The sequence below is a fragment of the Myripristis murdjan genome, chromosome 16 (genome assembly GCF_902150065.1).
Source record: "Myripristis murdjan chromosome 16, fMyrMur1.1, whole genome shotgun sequence".
Classification (NCBI taxonomy): Eukaryota; Metazoa; Chordata; class Actinopteri; order Holocentriformes; family Holocentridae; genus Myripristis; species Myripristis murdjan.
The window spans coordinates 9,037,872-9,061,552 of NC_043995.1; the positions used below are offsets into that span (position 1 = coordinate 9,037,872).

Below are 23,681 nucleotides of genomic sequence, written 5' to 3' on the forward strand. Positions count from 1 at the left end.
GTTTTATCATAAGAAGCTTGATAAATGTATGCCCAGAACTCATCTATTGACTGACACAAAAACAGTTTCACACAGTAGAGCTGCCAGACCTTATGTACAATGTCTAACATTTTTTTTTCACCAATGTGACACCATTATGATATTATCTGTTCATTGCTTTCCAATCAAAAGGAAATTAGATTCCACATAGTTGGCTGCATCCATCTATGTACGTAATCAGATCTCTGTCACATGCTGTGGTAGCCACTGAGTTGACACGATTCCCTGTACATGTTCTTCTTTAGTTCTGCAATTCCTTTTAGGGGTTGCACACCCGCAGAGCAGCAGCAAGCCAAGTAAATCCTTGTTTATCCCCTACTGACAACAGTCCATGGATTTAATCAAATTAACAAAAAAGTGAGAGGTGGTAAAAATGATAAATGATAAAAATACCCCTCCAACACAAACATACGCATATGCACACAGCCAACAAGAGCTTAGTTGGGGCATGACCCGCTGAACCTGCACAGGACAAGATTTTAAAAGGCAGCATTATTTTGTACACTGATGGTAAATTTATCTACTAAGGCATGCAGATGAGGAGGGAGTCACATTGGAATATTTTTGGAATACCACTGACAGTGAAAATCAAAAATGCCTTGCAATTATCAAAATTATATAAATTAATACTTATATAATATTTAATTTATATAAATAAACATTATAATGATGCCTGAAAAAAAGTTCAGTTACAGATGGCCACACAGTTATAATATCGGTTTCAGTCCTGTCAATGTCATTCTGGCCCTTATCTTTGGAGCCATTCGTTCATTTCTTTTATTTCCAATGACTTATTCAGGCTAAAGTATTAATGATGTAATCTGGAGTAATACTCACACAGAACATGATCATTCTGATCCTTAAAAGAGTTTGCTTTAGAATATAGGTCAGGAATTACAAGAGATGGAGCCAAGATTGGAGCCATGGGACTTCTTTTTTTCTTTCCAAGACTGTCTGTGTACCCATCTCTTGCATCACATGTATCCATAATCAATATGACTTCACTCTTCACTCGACCACTACTTTTTTTTTTTTTTTGAAATCATAGGCTTAATACTGGTTTGGGAGCAGCTATGCATTTGGCTATGTATAGCTAGTAGGTGATGTAAGCCAATTCAAGCAGAAAATAAGACCACTGAATAAAAGCCAAGTCAGATCTCTGGCTCCTCTTGCTACACAATCTCACGCTGCGTCTGGCAATCAGGAAAATGTTTTTGGACAAGTGTCATATTTGTAGCGCTTGTGAAAAAATAAATATGTTCTCTATGTTCTGTTATAAAACATCAGAGATAGATTTTATGAAAGCATGGATATGGCTGGGGTTAATTGGGTTACTTTTACAAAATGTGCACTTTTAAGCCAACAAAATACCCTGAAATGATACGGTTCACCCCATGAGCTCTCAGCTGGTTGATGCAGCAAAAAGGGCAAGAAAATGAATTATCTCACGGTTCTGCTGTCTACTGTGTAGTTGCAAAAGCATAAACACACCAAAAATAGTACATATTTATTAAAAACGATAGATAGATAGACATCCCTGTGCCTTACCTGATCCCATGGACAGATGATCCCGCCAGAAAACATGAAAAGGTAACCCATGGCAACCAAACAGGCCCAAATGACCAAGGAGAAAACACGCAGGAGCTTCTTGAAGACAGACTCGATGCAGACCAGCACGAACACAGCCAGGAAGATGGCCAGCGCCGTGGGCACAGTGATAACAAAGGCCACGTGGTCCTCAACGTTCTAGAGAAAGAAGAGAAACAGAGACCATGACTTACAAAAAAAGAATATGAGACAAAGAAGGAGAGCTGCAGACCAGCACAAACAAAAACCTGGAAGACAGCCACTGCTGTAGGCACTGTGATAACAAAGGCCACGTGGTCAATGTTCTGGAAAAAGAAGAGAGACATCAAGAAAGATTTTCTTTAAAAAAAAAAAAAGTGTGTGTAGGTGAGAAGTGAAAGAGGGAGGAGGAGACAGCACTTGACAGAGAAAAAAGAGACATGGGGTTAAAGATAGAATAATTACAGAGAAGAAAGAAGGGGCTTGCATGGAGGGGATAAAAAAAGTGATTAAGAGAAAGAGAGAGGGAGACATCTTGAGGGGGAATGGAACAGACAAACAGTTTTATAAGAAGCCTCTCCCATAGCTCTATCTTCCCCCTTCAGTGTCCTGGAAACAAACAAACAACCAAGGCACAAATGTGAGTCACTCAGAGGAAGACCTAACACAGAGTAAACCAGATTCCCGTCTGATTCTCCCGCTATTTCAACAACAAGGTCTCATTTATCTTAAGATAGGCCTCTTCGCTGAACAAAATCTGAGATAAAGTCTACGTTATGAGAGCAATACAGGCACGCCGGTAGCTCACCTGACATACCACACATCAAGTCCTTACAGCAGCAGCCTGGGTTCAAATCCACCCTTATCCTTTTGCTTCATGTCATCCCCTCTCTCTCCCCTGCTCTTCCTGTGTCTTCTACTGTCACTATCAAATAAAGCAGAAATGCCAAAAATGTATTTAAAAAAAAAAAAGAAAAGATAAAAGATGCCATTTTGCTCTGTATGTCCTTCAGTGGCTCTCACTTTCCACTTGAACAACAAGTAGCTGTGAAAAGAGCCAGTGTGAAACAGGGACAGACAAACCCTCTCACAGTGAGATATGATACAACCAACAACAAAACATGGGGGGGGGCGCAAAGGGATGAGATCACGGAGGCCAACTGAAAAGGGAAAAGCCATCTGCCCTTTTTGAAACAGATTATGACGTGCAACATCCTGAATTTAGCTTCATACTTGAGCTGATAATGTGTCACTTCCTAACCATCACCCTTATTTACATTTGGACAAATCTGTTCAAACCGCGGAGATTGGCGTGATTCTTTTTTCACATGTGAATGATATGTCCTTCCCCGCAGCTCCATTGTCAGTCCATTGACAGAAAACATTATCTGATAATACTGGAGGCTGCTGTGCCACTCAGACTGGGTGAACCACAGGCTTTTCAGTCAAAGAGTAGGAGGAAGAAGGACAAGAGGGGAGGCAGGGATTAAGACATGAATATGTTTTCTGTGCCCCCACCAATCTGTCTGTCTGCCTCAGCCTTTCTCTTTGCTTTGACTTATTTGAGACTGAGTTAAAACAACTTCTGTCTTTCTTCTTCCTTTTTTGGGGTATATTTTAAATAGCGATCAAAAGACGTGCCTCTGTGAGTAAACTTCAAATAAATAGCTCAGGGAAATGGATATTTAGAAAATTCTAAGAGGCACTTCTCTTCTTTGTGTTTTGATATCTCAGCTCTGGCTTCAATACAAACAGAGATAGCAAAAACATCAGATGAATCTGGCTTTTAGAAAACTACATCGCAAAAGAATACTGAACTCCATCAAATGTAAGCATCAAGTGTAAACCCAGATAGTGAAGTCAAACCAAAATCCAGTAACACTAACAAAAAGTACAATTTCAACATGGCTGAATGTACAAGAAAATGCAGTATATCATTAGATTTAATGACGCTCACTCATCGATATTCATATCCCCTTCACTTAAACACATAACATGAAGTTCCTGTCGAACTGAAAAACATAAAAAGAATTGTGAGAACATAGAGTGAGGAAAAATCTTAAAGAGCCACTAGTAATAGAAAACCCGAAGTCACATCCATAATGGATTTGCTGCTGCCTTTCTGAAACACACTTAGATTCGAGACTTCTAATAAAAAATTCAGGAGATTTTCTTCAAGGTGGATATAGGGGATGACACTGCGAAATGACTTGTGTGCTCTGCCTGCAACCACCACCAGGGGCACCACCACCCACCCTAATGAAGGGATATCACTTTGGGCTCCACCACCCAGAGTCCAACAGCTGCAATCAGACATCCAGAAACCCAATCAAAGCTTTAAATGCCTCTATCTTTGCAGGTCTACAGCTCTCTTGTTGTCCCAAAATTTACTGAAGATGAGCTGTATAAAAATATCTAATAATACGCAGACATGAAACCGAATTAACCTGTTTGCACTGGCAGTTAGGCAGTTAACACAGTATCTAGCCCTTTATTTATTTATTTATGTAGCTATCCATTCATTCATTCATTATAAAAGAAGAATCCAGATGCCTTGCCTTAACCAAGTTAGTAAAAGTAGCTAAAACAAGCAAAAAACAAGAAAAAAATCACAGGAATGGTTTCATCACTGCATTATAATACTGATTGGTCATCATGGTCAAAAGTGGCTAAAGTAGTAAAAAGGTATTAACTTTATAAGTCGCCCCCCATACAGTGTCACTGACCACCACATTATATCCCAGCACTGCCTTTCCACTGGTGTGAGTGTGGATTGGGGCGGGGCAGAACTTAAGCCTGATGGGAGATGAATCACTTGCTCACTGCCCGCTTTTGATTGTGCATCCACTGGGATGTGCAAACACATCAACTAAAATAATCTGACACTGACCAATCAAGCAAATGATCTAATTCAAGAAACAGTAAGTAGCACTTTCCAAACCCCACGCCTTTACAAAGAAAGGTATATTGGTTGCAGGGAAATGGATACTACTGTGCCAACCAGAACAACCAGTGAATGTCTGTAAATGTTAGTGTGAAGACAAGGATTTTATATGCCATCTATGAGAAAATAAGTTCACTAGACCTCCCATTGTTTTTGGCTGCCCTTTAGAAGACAAATATTAATTATATGATCAGTGGTTGCCGTGTTGTGCTGTGCTGTGTTGGTTCACAGCAGCCACATTAGTGATTACATTCTGGTTTTATCATACCTTTATTAGTACATGATCTATCCATCTATCCATTTATCCACCTATCTATCCATCTACTTTTCTCCTGTTATTTTTTTTCTCTGCAACTGTTCATGTCCCTATTTGTCTCTGTCTCTTTCTCTCTCTGTCAATCCCTCTCTCTCTCTCTCTCTCTCACTCTCTCTCTCACTCTCTCTCTCACTCTCTCTCTCACTCTCTCTCTCACTCACACACACACACACACACACACACACACACACACACACACACACACACACAATCATAGAGACCGGGACAGGAGTGGATGTGTGTGACGGTGGAGACCCACAGAAAGCTCTGTCTCGCCCCGAGCAGAGCTCCAAAACAGCACAGGATTTAGGTCACCCAGCCGGCAGGATGAAGGGATTGCATGACAGAAAGAAAGAAAGACAAAGGGAGAGAGACGGATAGTGATTTGGGGATGTGAGGGGAGAGACTGGCATCAAGAGACAGGATGAGGGAGAGAAAAACAAGGAAACAGAGGGAGAGACGGCAACAGCCATGCTCACCCAGCAGAGGGATGGAGGAGGAAAGCAAGAGGGAATGTGAGGTAGGCAGACTGAGCGGTGGCCTGATAGGCAGCGGCATTCACTGGGATGTTTATTCACTGTGAACCCAGAGAGTCTTTGTTATCAGCAGCAGAGAGACATATTTCCTCTAGCACCAAAGAGTTCAAGGGCATTCATTTTCAGCACAAATTCAACATCATCGATGTCACCTAAGTGCATGAATATTTCTTCCTCCTCTCGGCTGACTGTTAAATAATACTTTCACATTATTCCACAACATGACGAAGCTTTGAAGAAAATTATTCCTAATTATGCAAACAAGACAGCCAGATTGATTCGACCACTTAATCAGTTCAAAATTAAATAAAAAATTGGACAGTTCATTGGTAAATATACAAGCTGTTATTCAGTTAATTACCATGGTAAAATAATGCTGAATGGTAATTACTTAACCTGCTAAATGTTTCCTCATGTGCACATCATGTAAAAAGCAATATTATTACAAATGCAGAAATGAGTAGGGGATTATTTAAGTGCAACCTACCATCAAAAGCTGCGTGATAACATAGCATCCATACAATTTTGTTGTGTTTTCTTATTTTTGTGCTAAGGCATTTCATCTGCTGACTAATTAGGCAAGAGTGACTCCATTGATATTAAGGATATGCACATTCTGGCTCCGTAGACATTGATGTTACTGACCTTACCATCTGTCGGCTGGATGTAATGATGTGTGAAAATCACTGTCCTGCACTGTTTTTTTTTTTTTTGTTTGTTTGTTTTTTTTGAGATCCTGTTTTGTATTTTTATGCATACATTTTCCTATTGAGCAGTGGTTCCCTAGTGAGTGTAGAGTTTTGTTTTATGGAGAGTAGAGTACTGTGCACAGTTGGTGTTTACCTTTGTGTGTGTGTGTGTGTGTGTGTGTGTCAGTGCTCTCTCTCTCTGTGTGTTTCAGCCTAATCCCCTCTCAATGGCAGACTCAGCACACAGAGAGACAGACATCAAAATCTCTTAATGCAGAAATGTATCAAGCTATAAAAACTATGTTCTGTTAATACAACCTAAGAGTTTATCATTTTAATTCAATACAATGTATTTAATCACATAGGTCTTTTGAGATTTAAATCACAACCAGTGAAAATGTGCCACTACAAAGCAAATTTATCATTTCATTGATTTAACGAATCTGTTTTTTTTTTTTTTTTTTTTTTATGTAGAGAGTGCCTCACCTCCTCCACTCAATATGCTTTTAAGTAACGGTATGTTTGCAGAGCACAGATAACCACTTCAAAAACAGCGACAGAGGGAAACAGACCTTGAATCTTACGCTCCAACTCTCCTTTCTGTAGTTCAATCAACCATGAGCTCAGACAATAACTAAGCCCCTTATCCCACCTCGCTTTTATCTTGTCCCTTGCCTTCTCTTCACATTAGTGCTGCAATGAGGACCACATACTGTGTAAGTGTGTATGTGTGTGTATAGGTGTTTGACAAGCCAGTTTGTGTGTTAATGTGCACGTGTGTTTGTGTGTGTGTGTCTGTGAGGGAGAGAGAGAAAGACAGAATATGAGGGACAGAATGTGAGCTTCCGACTGGGGGACAAGCCAGTCTGTGTGTCTGAGTGTCTGTGTGTGTGCTTGTGCGTGTGTACATATGCATGTGAATGTCTGTATGTGTTCCTGTATGTGTGTGTGGAGGCATGTGCTCTTGCATATGCACTCTTATGCATACCTGTTTTGCCCTTACTTGTGTGCATATTAAGTGAGGGTCTATATATTCTTCCACTTGATATATACTTTTCCTACACAGTCACTAAAAACCACAGGTGACAAGAGGGCTACATGCAACATTTTATGCAAAAACAGGGAATGCCATGCCTATTAGCATATGGTCTTGTATGCACTAGTTTATATGTATATGTGTGTGTGTGTCAATGAACTTACCAGTCCTGAAGCAAAGAACACAGCCAGCAGAGCCAGGCAGGCTCCCATAACTATGAGCAGCAGAAACACAATGAGGGGATGCTGCTGGCTCATACAGTAGTACGACTCATACAGCCAGTCTGGGGACCTGTTCCTCCTTTCCTGACCTCCTCCTCCTTCTCTGTCTCCTTCTCCTGTCTCCCCTGCCTGGTCCAGCAGGTACCTCTTCCTCTTTATTGCCTCCTGCCACATGGATCTGGGGGCTGAAAGTAAGGAAGCGGATGGAGGGAGGCAAGGGGAGGAGGAGGGGGTTGCGGCGGAGGTTGGAGTAGTTTCCACCACAGATGAGGAGCAGTTGCCCTGTTTCACTCTCCTGCTGTTGTTGTTCCTGTTAGAGCCCCTGGTGTGAGAGCTCCTGATCTCCAGTGTATCCTGGGGTTCCTCCTCCACCTCCTCTCCTAAGTCCTTCAGGCGGAGACAGCTGACAGCAGAGGCTGAGTCTGAGGCTGAGGGAGAGGCAGTGTGCGCCGGCCGGAGAGGTGGCAAGAACGCACCGAGGGTAGAGCGCAGCATCCTCCTCTTTTTCCTCCTGCCAACATGTTGGAACGGGGAATGAAGGGAGCGCAGAGACTGAGCGCTCTTTAGAAGAGAGAGGGAGGGAAAAAGTGGGAGGGAAGTGGAGAGAGAAAAGAGAGGGAGGGAGGGCCAGGGGGAGGTGCAGCAGCAGCAGAAGTCAGCAAGTGAGAGAGGAATCAAGAGAAAGCAAGAGCAGAGGACAGAGAATGAAAACACACACCAGCACTAACGCATGATGCAATTAACCAACCCAGTAAAATCCTACAAATTACAGATGAAAAATAAAGGGTGATTAAAAAAAAAACTAAAACTATGAGGTCTGTATTTTGCAGCTCGATCAGGAAAATTATGATTTATAGCTGAGAAGCCCCCGTCCAACCACCCACCCCACACTTCCACTTTCCTATCCTCCCCTTCCCTCCTTTCTCTTCCCCCCACGCAGTTAGAAAGCAATTTACCTAAATGCCAGACTGGTTGAAACAGCTTTTACTGGTCAAAGGTAAAGCGGTGGGAATTACTGCTTCATAGTTAGACACAAAAATAATATGTAAGGTGGAACTATCCACCTGTGGGTATCAGTCTATGACAGAAAACTCCCATTCTTCACTCTAGCAGACTCTAGCAGAAAATAAAATGGAACAAGGGCATGCAGACACACAAAGATGCATCACACACTCACAAATGCATACACCCACAAAGACACACACGCACACGCTGTACGCTTGCAGGACTAAATTCAGCCAAAACATAATGGAAAGGGGTGCTGTCCAAAGTGCTGCTTTTATAAAGATAAATAAATGATGATTTCAACATCCCTTTAATCTCCTTACAACCTAACCTCACCCCATTTGTAAGCTGACTTTAAAATGTTTGTGTATTACCGCACAGTGCAGTTCTTGATGATGTTATAACAAACCTTTTAGACTGTTATGTTCTGTCACCGTTACTTGTATCTGTGTTTGCTGTTCCAGTTTGTTAGATTTGCTGCATCATTCACATTACAGGTGGCCCACCCTGCAATTCAAGCTGCCAAATGACCGGTCCACACTGCCTGTTTGTGCTGGGGTGTTTGTGTGTTTGATGACTCTGGCTGACAGGCTGAGTGTGTGTTTAGTGATGCTGTTTTCCTACCAAATTATACAAAAAAAAAAATGGAGAGGAAGACCGTGACCACATAAAGGCCACAATCAAAAATCACCACCAGTGTTAAAAATAAGTCTCCTCCTACTAAAGCTGTCACTTTCCAAAAATAAATTTTTCTGTTGTCCTCTGTATTTGACTGCTTTTGCAAAACAACCACACAACAATTAAAATCCCCTTGTAGTAAACCATGAAAATGGTAACTGGCTGACCTCACCACAAGCGAGTTGCATATGTGATGTAAGCGAGTATTTGCCTAGACAGTTAATATGGAGGACTTTACTTGTGTTATTTGTAGTGGAGGATGTTGCATGGCAACTGTTAGGAATTTTCAAAATTATAAGGAGACAATAGCCTACACGTTGTTGCCAGCTGGCGATTGCTAATATTGTTTTCTTTTTGCCTTTTTGGGATCACAACTATGCAACATAGTCAAGTCAGCTTTTTATGGTTGTGTAACAGTTGTCTGGTTAAGCAACAGGAAGATACTGTATATGTCAAAGACAACAATTATTTAGTATGAGATGCATTTCAGTGAAAACCAAATAAGTGATGACAGACCAAGTTGGAGGTCATGTTAAATGGGATTTATTGCTGGGTTGCTTTAAGAGTGAAAATCCCTTTCTTTGACATTGCATCCAGATATATATCCAAAAATGAGATGTAAGTACATAAAAAGAACAGTATGCATGCTAAAGCTAAATGCAAGATTTAAATGTATTCAGGTGGGCATTCATATATGTAAAAGCCTTGTTTATAATTGTTAATGTTGTAAACATAGCAAAACAGATGTAATTTAAGCATGGAAGATGAGTTAGTTTTAACAAAACTTATTTACCCCTATTTTCTTTTTTATTTTATTTTGTAATTCTTAAAAAACTATAGCCAAATTATGCATTGTCGTTTGATGTCTATATCATAGCTGGCACTGTTACAAGGCACCAAGCCTTGACAGCTGGTATAGTCCTGAAACTATGTCGACTTCCCACACCCTGCGTGTATATGTGCTGTCCCTGTGGACCTAGAAACAGAATACATCTGGTGGCCTGTAACACAATATGCCTTATCTTTATTCAATTATTTGTCATATTATCTTCAATATGATCTTTTTGCTGTAATTATTTGTTGCACTATGTTCAATACTCTGCATTCGCTCTGTTCTTATCTCTATCCAATTCCCTGCTGCAGCAACGACCCAATTTCCCCACAGGGATCATTAAATCTTCATCTAATCTAATCTAATCTAATTAGTATGGACCTTTATCTGGTGGATACATTATTGCCAATTTAGCACCAAAGGTAACTGTTTTCTAAAATGAGCACTCATTATCATTACAAAGTATGATGTAACAGATAGCTTTGCAAACATCACTTGAATATTGACTCCTTCAAAATGGGGGGTGGAGGTGGGGGTGGGTGGGGTTGGAGGGGGTGCAAGCAATTTTTGCCCTCCACCCCCACCCATCCATTTTCAACCACCAGCCAATGGTAATTTGAGCTATAGATTTGCCACTCTTGATATCATCACAGTGACACGAACATGCTTCACTGAAAACGGGTAGGCCACTGTTACAGAGCCAGTGTAATTTCAGAACAGAAGGGAGTCTAATATCAGAATGGCTCCAATCAGAGTTCTGCGATGCAACCCGCAGTGAGGCTGCGTCAAAAGGTCAAAGAGGTCAAAAGATGCATCGGTTGTACTTTGAGAGTTTCATTGGGTTTTCTTGTTGTGGATTTTTTTCTTTTTGGAATGTTTTTGGTTTCATTCAAATGTTTTGAAACATTTGAATGAAACCTATCTAAAAACTATTTTACTATCAGCGACTTTTCTGTCGCTGATAGTAAACACGGCCTCTGTCCATGGTGCTGAAGAGTCTTGTTCAAAGGCCTAATAATTGCACTCCAACTGGGAAATCCTTAATTTAAAACCAAAATACAGTCATTTAATTTCATTTTACTGCAGGCACCAATTACATGTACACATCACATTACAATGATGTAAAAAGTTTCTAATCATTTAAAAAATTTCCAAATTTGCCTGTGCTCGGTTACGTGGGATGACATCATGTCCCGTCCGACATAGCATGAACTAGTAATGACCTACATGGGTGGTACTTGGGAAATTTGGATTGGTACATAGTGGTACATGGTCTGAAAAGTTTGGAAACCTCTGATCTAAAGGTATTTAGATCTTTAGGCTTTTTGTTGTCTGGCAAATACATTTTGTTGACATACGCATGACTGAATGATTTTCAAATTAAATGATTAATTAATTAAATGATCTCAACATGGAATACAGTTAAATTAGTAATGGACTGTTTAATCAATATGGAGTTTTTCACTCCCCAACACAAACTGTTGACTTAATAAGCCACTTATAGGGCCAAAAGCTATCTTTTTCTGATGAGCATAGCCAAGGACTGATTATAATGACCCTTAGAACATCACGATTTCTTCCATGAATTGCAAATATTGTCAAGGTTTAAATAGGGAGTGGTCAGTAAAAATTTCTGCTGGGAAACAAGTTATTTTGGTAGGCAGTAGCCTTACCACCACAATTGAGGCATTTGTCTTGCATTAAAAATAATAATAAAAAAAAAAAAAAATGAAGATGTCAAAATAAAAAAATTTAATGACATAGGGACCTGCCTATAGCAGGAAAATATTAATGGCCAGCTAGCAATGTCAGCCCCCTCACTGTAAATTTTGTTAGAAGTGCTGGAGTTACCTGGGCCCTCCTTGCCTCCTCCTCCCCCTGTGCTTCATCAGTCTCTACTTTTCATTGCAGTCATCTCCTCCGCCTCCTTCATTTTATCCTTCACCTTAATCTATCCTCTTATGTCTCCCACCATATTTTCCCCAGTTTCTCCTTAACATCTTCCTTCTCCACTTTGAACACAATCCTCTTCCTCATTTCTCCTTTAATCATTACATCCTTACTTCCTTTCCTCCTCCTTCATTCCCCTTACCTTTTCAAGACCCTGTAACGGCCATTCTAGCTCACATCCCACCTACCACCTCCTCTCCTTTAATAACACCCTCTTTCTTCTCCATGATCCCCTTTCCCCTCATTTGCCTCTTCTGCCTCCTCTCCCTTTTCTTCTAATTTCTTTTCCAGTCCATCCTGCTCTGGAGTTTCTCCTCCACTTTATTGATTTTCCCCTCCTTTCCCCATTCTTCTTTCTATTCCTCCTGTTAACCTCCTTCTTTATCCCATTCTGACCTATTTCCTCCATCTCTCCATGCTCTTTCCTGTCCCTCCCCTATTTGCTCTTGCTGATGTGGCAGAAAGAGCACAGGTTGTTGTTAGAGGTTTGGCAAATGTGGAAAGGTGGGTTCATCCAGATGTTGCTGAGAACAATTGCTGCAATGTAGAGAAACAGAATCTTAAAGATAAACAGATATACATTTTTGTTGTGTGTTTTCAATATTTTAAAAGGTTATTTCATGAAAACAAAGGTAAAAGTGAGATTAAACTTAAGCTAAAAGTGAAACTGATGCTGAACGTAATATTGAGTCATGAATGGAATTAAGTAGCTTACACACATTATTCCATTACATATATACCGTAAGCGAACAACCCTTCTTATCCCTATTCTCATTATGCGCCAACTTAATCTTCTTTCTTGCCTGCCATGACTCAGTCTGGTTTGACTCGCTGTTTGGGAGAGTAATTTAATGGCTTAGCCAGCAATGACAACAAGAAAGTAGACTAAGCCACATGCATTTAAAAATAAACATTCAGAAATTCTAGTTTGTTAATGGGTTTCACTAGAATCTAGCCTACATTGTATTGCTTTCAGCAGTGACAGCCTCAGCCACTCCACTACTCAAAGTTTTGAGCCCCACCACCACTGAATAAAAGTCTTCTTGAGCTGCAAAAAAAGTGGTCTTGAACACATCACAATAACATCTCATGCTGATATCTTCAAGTAAACAATGAACAAAAATGAATTGATAAAATGCCTATAAGGATAGCAACAAGCTTTAAAATTTGATTTACAAAACACACAGGGCCAGATCAAGCAAAGTACCCCAGATCAAAACAAAAACAGATGTAGCTGACCTGACCCCCAGGGGGAGTCCTGAGCATGAGATATCTTGGAGGAGACTTGCTCAAATGGACCTACAAGGCCTTAGAGACTTAATAGGGATCAGAGACTTGCGGACATAAAACAGAGCCATGCTGCATAAAGCCCTGAAAATATGGAGAAGAATTTTAAAACAAATCCTGACTTTGACCAGAAGCAATCCAGCAAAGCCAGGACAGGGGGAGATGTCAGATTCCTGTGATGTCCTAATTATTAATCTATACATACACAAAAACAACCATATTTGCTGATAACTGGGGTGTCTGTCGTCTAGCCAGTGGCACATGGTGATGAAAGAATAAGCTGTACTGAGCGAAATCTTGTAGGTAGCATCAGTTGAAGCATCAGTTTCATTAGAAGAATATTTTACCCTCCCCAAAAAATCTCAATATCAGTACCTATTCACCCTCATGTGATTTAAAATATTTTAACATATAAGTTTGTATGTCTGTCAGTTGGCACAACTTCATTTTAGCCATTCCCAAAACAACTGGATTAAACTGAGATGATTCTTTTCGATTCTGTTCACAAAAGGACCTAAATGACCATGAAATTACTCCATTAGTCATGGATCCAGGCCAATCCAAGCCACATGAGTGAACTATGGAAACACATTATCTCCCTTACAGTTAGCAAATAATTATACAATTTTTATTTTTGGGCGAACTAGTCCTTAAAGTCAACAGAAGCCAACATATCATTTACTATTTTCCCCACAACTTTCACCTGCAGGTTGAGCTGACTTTTTAAACAAATGTGGTATCATCAAGACTGTCATGTCGACCTCCTGTTTCATGGAAGTACAACCAATGGGCATGCTTCAGTCATTGCCGTCATCAATGCAATAAAAAGACACCACCTCACTAAGTTCATCCATGGAGAGGAATAAGTAGTTTTACTCCCTTTGGAGTGGATTCCTGTTTGATATGTGTACTGCTCCATGTCTTAAGAAGTTAAATCCATCTGAGGAGTGAGATGCAACAGGTGAGGCCAACAGAAACCTTGCATTGCGTATAATGTCAGATAAGAGGAACCAAAGCCAGGTAGAGAACCATAGTGCACCAGCACTGCTGAGGGCAAGCAGGTGGTAGAGAAGTGGAGCCATTTGGTGAAAGCAAACCCTTTTGTGCAAAAACAGGATGCAAGACCCAGATAAAAACAGAGCCAAGCCATCAGGTCAACAGGAAGTAGCAAGCAAGGAGGAATAAGATCAAGTGGCCAAAGGCAAATGAAGTGGAGTCATGGCAAATGGACAATGACCTCTTTGGCAGAGTACTTGAGCACTCTTTGTAGGGCACAATGAATGAAAAGTTCAACATGTTTGCAAACATCATGTATCAAGAGGGCAACAAGAGATTCAGCAAAACTGCCACCAAGCAAATCACACATCTGCACAAAAGGAGAGGGAGACAGAAAGTAATAGACCAACTGGTCCAGCAGTGTTTGCATATACAAAAGCAGAGGAGGAAATAAACATAAGCAGAGAATGAGGAACTGAAGGTGCTGTGGGGTGAGCTTCAGCGCAAGCTGGCATGCCTGAGGGCCTGAGCACATCCGTAGGCGCAGGAAACGGAAGGAGAGGTAAAGATCAAACTTCTTCAAGAATCCCCTCAAGTATGCCAAGCAGCTGTAGGAGGACTGAGGCTAGCTTGCAACAAAACAACATATGCAGTGTCTGACAAGGAGGGAGTTCAGAAAGATCCTGCCCAAGATCCCTGTGGCAACTCTCCTCTCAGGGGCAGAGATTAGAACATTAGGGTTGTCCTAGATAGGCAGCTGCATTTTTTTTCTGAGATCACGCCCTCATATGTCCGGTGTGATGCAGTGGTTTAGTACTCCTCATCGAGCTTCCCATCCCATGGGAGGAAGAGACAGAGACTGCCTCTGAGGAACAAGAGCAAGTGTTTGAAACTAACTTCTGAGTGCTAAACAAGGCTGGCTGGCAAACTGCTACCAAGTGGAAGTGGGATGATGGGTCTTCGTCTGAACATCAGCCACGAAGACCTGGAAGTGAGAGGTGTGAAGCTGAGAGAAACGATAAAGAAGTTGGCTGAAGAGGCAGAGAAAACAAAGTTAGGGCTTTGGCTCAGGAGGAAGGATCCAAAATGGGGACGTAAACTGTCTTAGGGCCAGCGGCGGGGGGTGGCAGGTAGACATCCCTTTCACTGCTCCACTACTCGGAGATGTACCAGGATAAGGAATAGTCATCCCCAGCTGATGACCCTATCACTGCCACAACAGTCACTAGCTCGGTTTCCATCCACCTATTTCTATTCGCATTTTCAGGAATTGCGAAAAAAAAAAAAAAAAAAAAAAAACTTGGATGGAAACACCAGGAATTCGAAAAACGGCCAAAAATTCGCAAAAAAGTTTTTACGCTTGGAGGGGGTGGATTTCTCGGCGTATCGATAAAAGAAAATACGACTTTTTGCTGTGGAAACAGGTTTTGCGAATAAACGATGACTGGACCGGATACCACGTCACACTTCTATGCTACAGTCTTATTATTAGTTATTATTATTATTATTATTATTATTAGTCTCTTATTCCTTATTTAGGATGGTTCGGTACGAAGTTAGCGCTGCCAAAATAGTAACCAGAGTTCTCCCAAGAGCCGACAAGTTCAGCAGGAATCTGTCCATGATCAGCTGTTGAGTGTCAGCTGAGTGTTTGTTGTTGTTCAGTGGACACAGACGCTATCTTATGGCGTCATCTCACGGCGCACTCTTCTCCCAATAATTGCAAAACAAAACTAACGGAAACGGCATAAATTCGCATTTTCTTTTGCGCATTTTGACAAAATTAGCTCAAAAATTTCTATATATTTGGATGGAAACCAACCTAGTGTTGGAAAAGGGTCACGTAGAAATACAGCGCAGGTATCAACAGCCATCTGTACTTATTACGAAATAGAGGATTCATGAGCAGAACAATCATAATCCCTGACATGCATGTCTGAGAAACAAGAATGCACAACATCAATTGTAGACTGACATCAGCTATGAATTTTACATAAATCAGCACTTGTCCCAACTTGAGTCAAACAGTGATATACAAAGTGGCAGTCTCAATAGAGTCCACTTGTAAAAAAAAAAAAAAAAAAAAAAAGACAGAGCAGGTGAGCCACAGTCAGTTAGCCTCACCCTTAAGGGCTGTCGCACATGGTTAACAAGAACAATATTTTCGGTTTTCACGTCTGCCTGGATGTGACTTGTGCACCTCTAGACCTTAAAAATTACACAACAATGAAATCCAAAATTTTGCTCTTTATTCAATGGGATTAGATTCATTTTCATAAGGGTTTTTAAATGAGGGGAGTGTTTTAACACAGGGGAAACTCTGAAACTGTAAAATATAACTGACATCAACATATGTGGTTTTTGACAGTTGTATTTCACAGATGACATTTGTCTAAACGCCAAGCAATTCTAATTATAACTCAACAGATTTTTGAATGTGATATTGTGACAAAAATATGTGGTGCTGTTCTTTGTTCGTTTCAGTGCTATGGTGACAAGAGCAGTCTTAAAATAGACTGCGAGGGAGGCAGAGGGAGGTGAGATGAATGCAAACAAATTGACACACGCACGCACGCACGAACGCACGAACGCACGCGCGCGCGCACGCACACACACACACACACACACATACAAGCACAAGCACTCATAGACACGAAGAGGCACGAAAGCAGCTGGCAGATATTGACCTGGTCTGGGTTAAGTGGAGGTCAAGAAAAACAGACTCTTTTTCTTCATAGAGAGACTGTGACTGTGTTTTTAGGTAAACCTCACACAGATACACACACACACACACACACACACACACACATATATGCATGCATGCACACATTTGTAATGGTTGCTCCTGATTTACTACTAAACTACTTTTAGTTGTCAATACACTACTCCTCATGCTGATCATTATCCCTCTGCTGCATTCTGAGAAATCAGCAGGCAAGCTTGACTGAGAGAAAAATGCAGAGACATCTGTTTCCATCACAAACACAGCCATCACAGAAGCCCCACTTTGTCTGCAACAGTGAACAAGTATTTCCCTATTTGCTTGGCCGCATGAATAAATTCAGTAAAAAGTTGCAGTTTGGCTTTTTCCTAAGCATTTAGAAGGAGTAAGGGATGATGAAACAGCCAGCCATTCAGAATTACAATGTGCCTATTGACGTCATCTTTGAAGACTTCAGGAAAGACGAGGCTGCTGTAAAGGAGGAAAGATTTATTTCTCTCTTTGGCCATTGTTTTCTTCACTGTCATTTGGACATGGAGTATGCACTACCTGCAGGGTGCCTGTCACTTCATGGAGGTCCTCCAAAAACAAAACAAAAAAACAAACAAACATGTTGTGGAGTTCTAATGATTCTCTCTATACCCAGAAACCAAATGGGGCACAAAGTAACACATACTTTCCTTTTCAGAATTGTCCTACCCAGAAAACCTCCCTGGTCAGTTGATGCACTGACATGGGGATGACAATTTATGGCAGGCATACTTGTAAAACTCTTGAAAAAATGGCAGACAACCTTGTTTCTCAGATCACGCAGAATCAGCCTTGCAGAATTTGAACAACCCTACCTCCGTGCGCAGGCGCTTTGCTTTCAATGTGCTATCTGATGCAAATGACAGCCTAAGAGCTGGGTAGGTTTACAAGCATTTAAACAATCTGCATGCTTGATTACATTTTCATTTGAACATAATTACTGGTGCTGAAAGTATGCACCCAGTGGTGACAGTGAAACAGAAGGAAACAGTTTATCCATGTGACTTACAGACTGAGCTAAAGAGCCTGACAGTAACCATTACAAAGAAAATTATTATGCACACTATGTACATTTTATAGCAGACATGCCTATTACAAGCACACCGACATTCACACTGTATTTTTCTTGCTGTGGTAGAAGGCCCAACCCATGCAGTAAACAAAATAAATAAATAAAACTGGCCAATTTAGTGACTCAGGATGGAGATTAACACGGTTTACACATACAAAAACAACTGTATTCATTTTTCTTGTCATTATTACACTAGCAACAGTGTTTTCCAAATCATACGTTACCTGCGCACAGCTGATATTTAATTTAGCGTTAGCCTTTCAAATTCAGCCTCAATAAGCTAGTTAATTAGACCCAGCAAACATTAGCTTGGAAGTCAGATTAGATACTTAGTGTACGCGAGATTACCGCTGTTACAAGTGCTCCAAGTCAATGAAATTTATTGTGTTGAAGAAGCCAGCAAAATAGGAAGAGTGTGTGATAAACTACTCACTAAAGATACTGATACACGCCATGAAAGGACCTCCACTCTTCCTCCTGTCTGTCCACAAACACTTCTCCTTGATGACACACCGGTGTCTGAGGTTTGTGTTGCCTTCCATGAAACTCGGGAATTTAAACCATGAAATTTAACCTGTAGCATGGTACCGTTCTCTCGGTTATTTGGGATTAATGCGACACTGGACCAAATGGGAGCCTCGTTGTTTTTTTATGGGAATTCCCACATCCAAAACTTTTTATTTATAACCTTTAAACTACATCAGAAAGAACTTGCTTTTCATAAGTAGACCTGATTGTAAAACTGTGAACATAATTTCTTGTTTCTTGGACTGGATCTCCTGCTTTGTTTGCCACCTTAGCTGACACACGCTGACTCATGGACATAATTCGTGGTGCCAAGTGGAAGATCCTGGAGCCCATGCACAACAAATCCCACATATTCTACTCTATAATTATGACTAGATGGCTGAAGAGGCTGGGCTTTCCCAGCTGGCAGATCATATTGGAGGAGGGATAGAAGGCAGAAGAAATGCACACCAGTGTTGTAGAGATGCTGACCAGGGTATGGATGGGTACAACACCGTGAAGGAGACAGCAATGTTGAAACGCTCATGTTAATTTAACAAATTTATTTTTGCATATTTTTGCACAGGTCATACAAATATACATCTGGCATGACTTGAATGCAGCATAAATACAGAGCATTGTGTTTTTTCATTATTGTGGAGATCGTGCCAATAGGATAAGAATTCAAAATAGTCTAAGATGGAGAACCCAAACGAAGTAGATGAGATGGATTGAGAGTCCTGAGGGATGAAGAAGTGGAGAGATGGGGGTGAAGGTCAAGGAATGAAGGGATGAGGGTCAAGAGATGAAGGGATGGAGGGATGAAGGGTTAGAGATGATGCGATGAGAGTTTAGGGATGGAGGGATGGAGGGGTGAAGGGTTAGTGATGATGGGATGAGAGTTGAGGGATGAAGGGTGAGGGCTGAGTGAGACAAAGAGGAGAGGACCAGATTAAGGTGTGGTTTAATACATTTTTGCAGATATGGCATGGGTTTGAGGCGTGGTCTTTGTTCCTGAGCACAGTTCAGTAGTCACTTCAGCAGTCTAATGCAGGACAATGCATGGTGTTATATACATATAGAGCAACATTTATAGCTGCATCAAAGAATTGTTCTTGGCGGGCATTAGTGGTTCATGGGTGTGTGATATCCAGCTCATTATATTGTTTTGCCCTCTTGCTCCCAGATATTCCCTGACACTTCCCCACCACTACATACAGCTCATTAGAATCAGAAAATCTAATCAGAAATGCCCTGAAATGATATGAAAAGAATGTTTTCCACCCGTGTTCGTAATAATTTAATTGAGTCTTTTCACTCACTTGATGTAAGCCAGGCTCATTTGTATTCCAGAACACACTGTGGTCCACACAGCCTTGTCTAATTCTCTTTTGGGAGCTCTCAAAATCTCCTCTGAAATAACCCAGATCTTAAGATAGGCGCAGATATTTTCAGCTACCACTGTCTGTAAAAATATATTTTAACCCTTCACCATCTTTGCATATTATTAATGTGAAGCATTTTAACCTGTCAGTGTGTCTCAGTGAGCACTACATGTTTTTAACCTTCACAGTCTGGCTAAAAAAACAAAATTCTAAATTGATTACAGTTTGAGGATGCATAATGAATAATTAAATCCATCATTAATGGTATGAAGTCACAAAGCCCTGCAAGAATTTAATGGCATAAGAATATAATCAATGGTGTAATAATGCTATGCATGTCTCTAATATTTGCAGACACCTTCACACAGCTGAACACACATGCACACACACACAGATCCTGAGGTGTTGAAAATACAGTCTGGACATCAATTATGCAAGGAGAAAAGGTGAAAAATCAACAAAACACTTATTAATCCATGACAATTTCTCACACCAGTTCCATACATAATTCATATTATCTTGCTCTATTTTGAGTCCAAACAATCTTCCAAACTGAGTCTCTGTCATTGTTCTGATTCCTGTTTGAAAAGTGACACATATCCAGTGTTAGTGTAAATAGACTTGTAGGCTACTGTGGAAAAATCTGCATGTGCAAATGAATAACAACTAATGACGTAGTCTGTGTGAGGCCCTGCATCATCGAAGCAGGTGAAAATGAGAATGAAACTGGTGGCCAGGTGTGAATTTGAAATAATACTTTATGCTGTGGAAGTCAGATATGAGACCTTTGTCTGCTTATGAAATGACTGGCATTGATGTTGCAGTCTGCTAGTGTTTTTCTGAGGGCACCAGCGCAGAGTGACAATGACAGTGATCTGCACTGTGGAGTGTGAGGTGTACAACAGATGAATTCTGATCAGTCAGACACATGTCTGACATGTATCGGATCTAGAACCATATAATTAAAATTAAATAAAAAATAATCAGATTTAGTATGGTTTTTGGTGTCACACCACTCTGAAAAAAAAATCAGATTCTGTGTCACATGTAGGGAAAATAATGTATTTGAGCAAGATGAACATGTAGTGTGAATAGAGCCTCTCTCTCTCTCTCTCTCTCTCTCTCTCTCTCTCACACACACACACACACACACACACACACACACACACACACACACACAAAACACATGCTACACACACAAACACACACAAGGGTGAAGTAGCTTGATGCCTCCAGAGTGCAAAATTTCCATAAAACCTATAGGTAACACTTCCAAAACCTTTTTTGGATTTACCCAAGGCTGAAAAGACATAAAGCTGGAAGAATGAAATTTGGTCAGTTTTACAAACTTAGCTCATATAATATTTTGATTACACTTGATGGACTGACCATGGTATTCAGTATTTGGGAGGAACATGTCTGGTTTCTGTAAACAGGTTATCTTAAGTTGTAGTGCATTGAGCTTTGAGGGCCACCATATTTTTTCTACAGATTATATAGCCCATGTATTTTCACACAGAATAACATAAGACTCAAACACATGGACATGGCCATACACACAAATGCACAGACGCACACAATCATCACAACCATTCTCTTTCAACATTGCATTCTCTCCTCAGGCCTTGCATCCATCCCTCCCCTGTCACCCATTAGTTTTCCTTGACACAGCTGAGTAGCTTGCATTGAGGTTGTGCAACAGGGGCCTCAAAACTAACAAGGCCCTCAAGGACTTTCTTCCCTCACCAGACTTTTTCTGTTGGTTGTCTGACGGTATTGAATCAAGTGTCTTGTTTTGTCTCATCAATAAAAAGACCCTCTGAGAGGGTGAGAGGAGAAGGGAAAAGGCTTCCAATCAGCACCTAATACCGCAATTATGTCTCATTTACAAGGGAGAAGGATGTATAAGACATGACTTTCAGAAGTTAGGAGGGGGGAGGTGAAAGTAAAAGAATCAAAGAATCTTGACATTAGGGGTGGAGATATTTTTTTCCTACCTCCGTAATTTTCACGCTGCCTCTCTTTGAAAACGGCTTCAATTATTCACAGCTTCACAAGGACGTCAGGGGAAAATATGCCCTTCATTCACAGTTCACAAGGTGTGACATATTCTGCCTCAACCCTGATCCACTTTATGTTCTGCAATTTTCCCTTAACAGCTCATCAGGAGCCCAATTTTCCTCCAATAAAACCTCTCTACAATTTTGATTACACCACCCCCCGGCAAGTTAGGCCTCGGCACTGACATCACTCATGTAAGACCGCGTCGAAATGAGGATGAATTAGGATGAAAATACAAAGCAAAAATGAGTACTTAAACTGAGGTATTTTAATAAGAACGGATCAAATACAACTTCGGCATATGCAGAGGCTGTGATTTCCAATGAAATGTGTGAAGAATGCATGTAATTTAAGATAAGTGTGTGGCAGAATGTGTGCACTGCATTGTACTGCCTTTGTCACTCTTTGAAATGGTAAGAAGGCAGTGTGACAGGCTGAGGCACCTGCTTCACAGCGTGTGTGTGTGTGTGTGTGTGTGTGTGTGTGTGTCCATGTCTTGACAGAATGAGAACAGCTGGAGTGCGGTCATGGGACTTCTTTCTCTTTCACTCACCATCTCTTTCTTTTTCTCTACTCCTCCTTTTTTACTGCATGGCTCCACTCATAAAGAAAGACAATCAGCTGCTGCGCCTTGATGTATTTTTCCACATAAATTTGCTCTCTCTCTCTCTCTCTCTCTCTCTCTCTCTCTCCCAGTCTCTCACTTCCTTACTTCTATTTCAGTTTTCTTTCATTCAGCTTATCCATTTCCCTCTTTGCCTTACTGCCTCCCATTTCCTCACTCTCCCTGCCCTCCTCTTTTTCTGTCTGATCTTCACTTATGCAACCCTCTTTGGGAGAGAGCGAAAAAGATTGGAGGCAGAACTCTCAGCCCTTTTCTTCCAGGAAATGAATCCCAAAGTGAAGGCAGCAATGCAGAGCTGGATGACTCCTTTGGTAGTGTTGTGAAGTGTTTGGTGGCCGACATCGCCTGTCGGAAATGGGACAAGAGTGGGAGGGGGTCATTAAAAAAGTTGAGTATGGGTGTATAAGTGACCATGCATATGCCAGTGTGTGCTTGTGTGTGTGCATGAGCACAGGAGTAAGTGTGTGTGTGCTCACCCACACCATAATTAGTCATTACACAGAGTAAGATTAAATGCTGGATGATTAATGACAGACTGGCAATTGATTTATGTCATGCCTCCTTCATCAAGCCTGAAATATACAGTTTATCAAAGTGTGATCAACTTGGAAGAAGAACACAATGAAAAACAAAACAAAGTTTTGCTTTATAATCTTCCCGTTTATGTACCATGGCTCACAAAACTAGCAGTTTTGTTCTTCCAAACAAGCGGAGTCCAAAAGTCTGACTCTATCAACAGCTGTTTTTCATTCATCAAAAACTAATACAGGTTTTCTTCAGTCAAATTACATTTCTCAATGAAGATGACTTTTTTCAATATGTTAAAAAAAAAAAAAAGTTTGTTGGTATTTACTGAAAGCGAAAGCGTCTCAGTATTGTGTATATTTACCATCTGACTTCATCACACCTTGCACTTGCACTGTCTTGCATCTGTCTGGCATCACTTCAGAATCCACATTATTGCAGCACTGTTTAAGAGCACCCCAGAGAATGTCATTTAATATTACAATATATTTCACATTTTCACTTTTCTGCATTATTATTATTATTATTATTATTATTATTACTATTATTGCTGTTGTTGTTGTTGTTGTTGTTGTTGTTGTTGTCAGTGGTAGTAGTAGTAGTAGTAGTAATAGTAGTAGTAGATCATATTTTTGGCATTTCTATGATATTGGGCAGTG

At 40.7% G+C, this 23,681-nt stretch overlaps 1 protein-coding gene across 4 annotated transcripts in view; it reads right to left on the reverse strand.

Annotated features, from left to right (window-relative positions):
* adcy2a (adenylate cyclase 2a) overlaps nucleotides 1–18,428 on the reverse strand; it is a 99,346-nt gene extending 80,918 nt beyond the window's left edge. For 2 of the 4 annotated variants that reach the window (XM_030072636.1, XM_030072635.1), the window contains exons 1-3: nucleotides 18,353–18,414; nucleotides 7,291–7,908; nucleotides 1,588–1,785 (exon numbers count right to left, since the gene is read on the reverse strand). In XM_030072636.1, coding sequence (XP_029928496.1) covers nucleotides 1,588–1,785; nucleotides 7,291–7,842 — 750 coding nt within the window. In that variant the 5' untranslated portion in view covers nucleotides 7,843–7,908; nucleotides 18,353–18,414. Of the gene's footprint in view, nucleotides 1–1,587; nucleotides 1,786–2,413; nucleotides 2,531–7,290; nucleotides 7,909–18,352 lie in introns of those variants that run through there. The other 2 variants (XM_030072637.1, XM_030072638.1) reach the window with 2 other exon arrangements.
* Nucleotides 18,429–23,681: the final 5,253 nt, after the last annotated feature.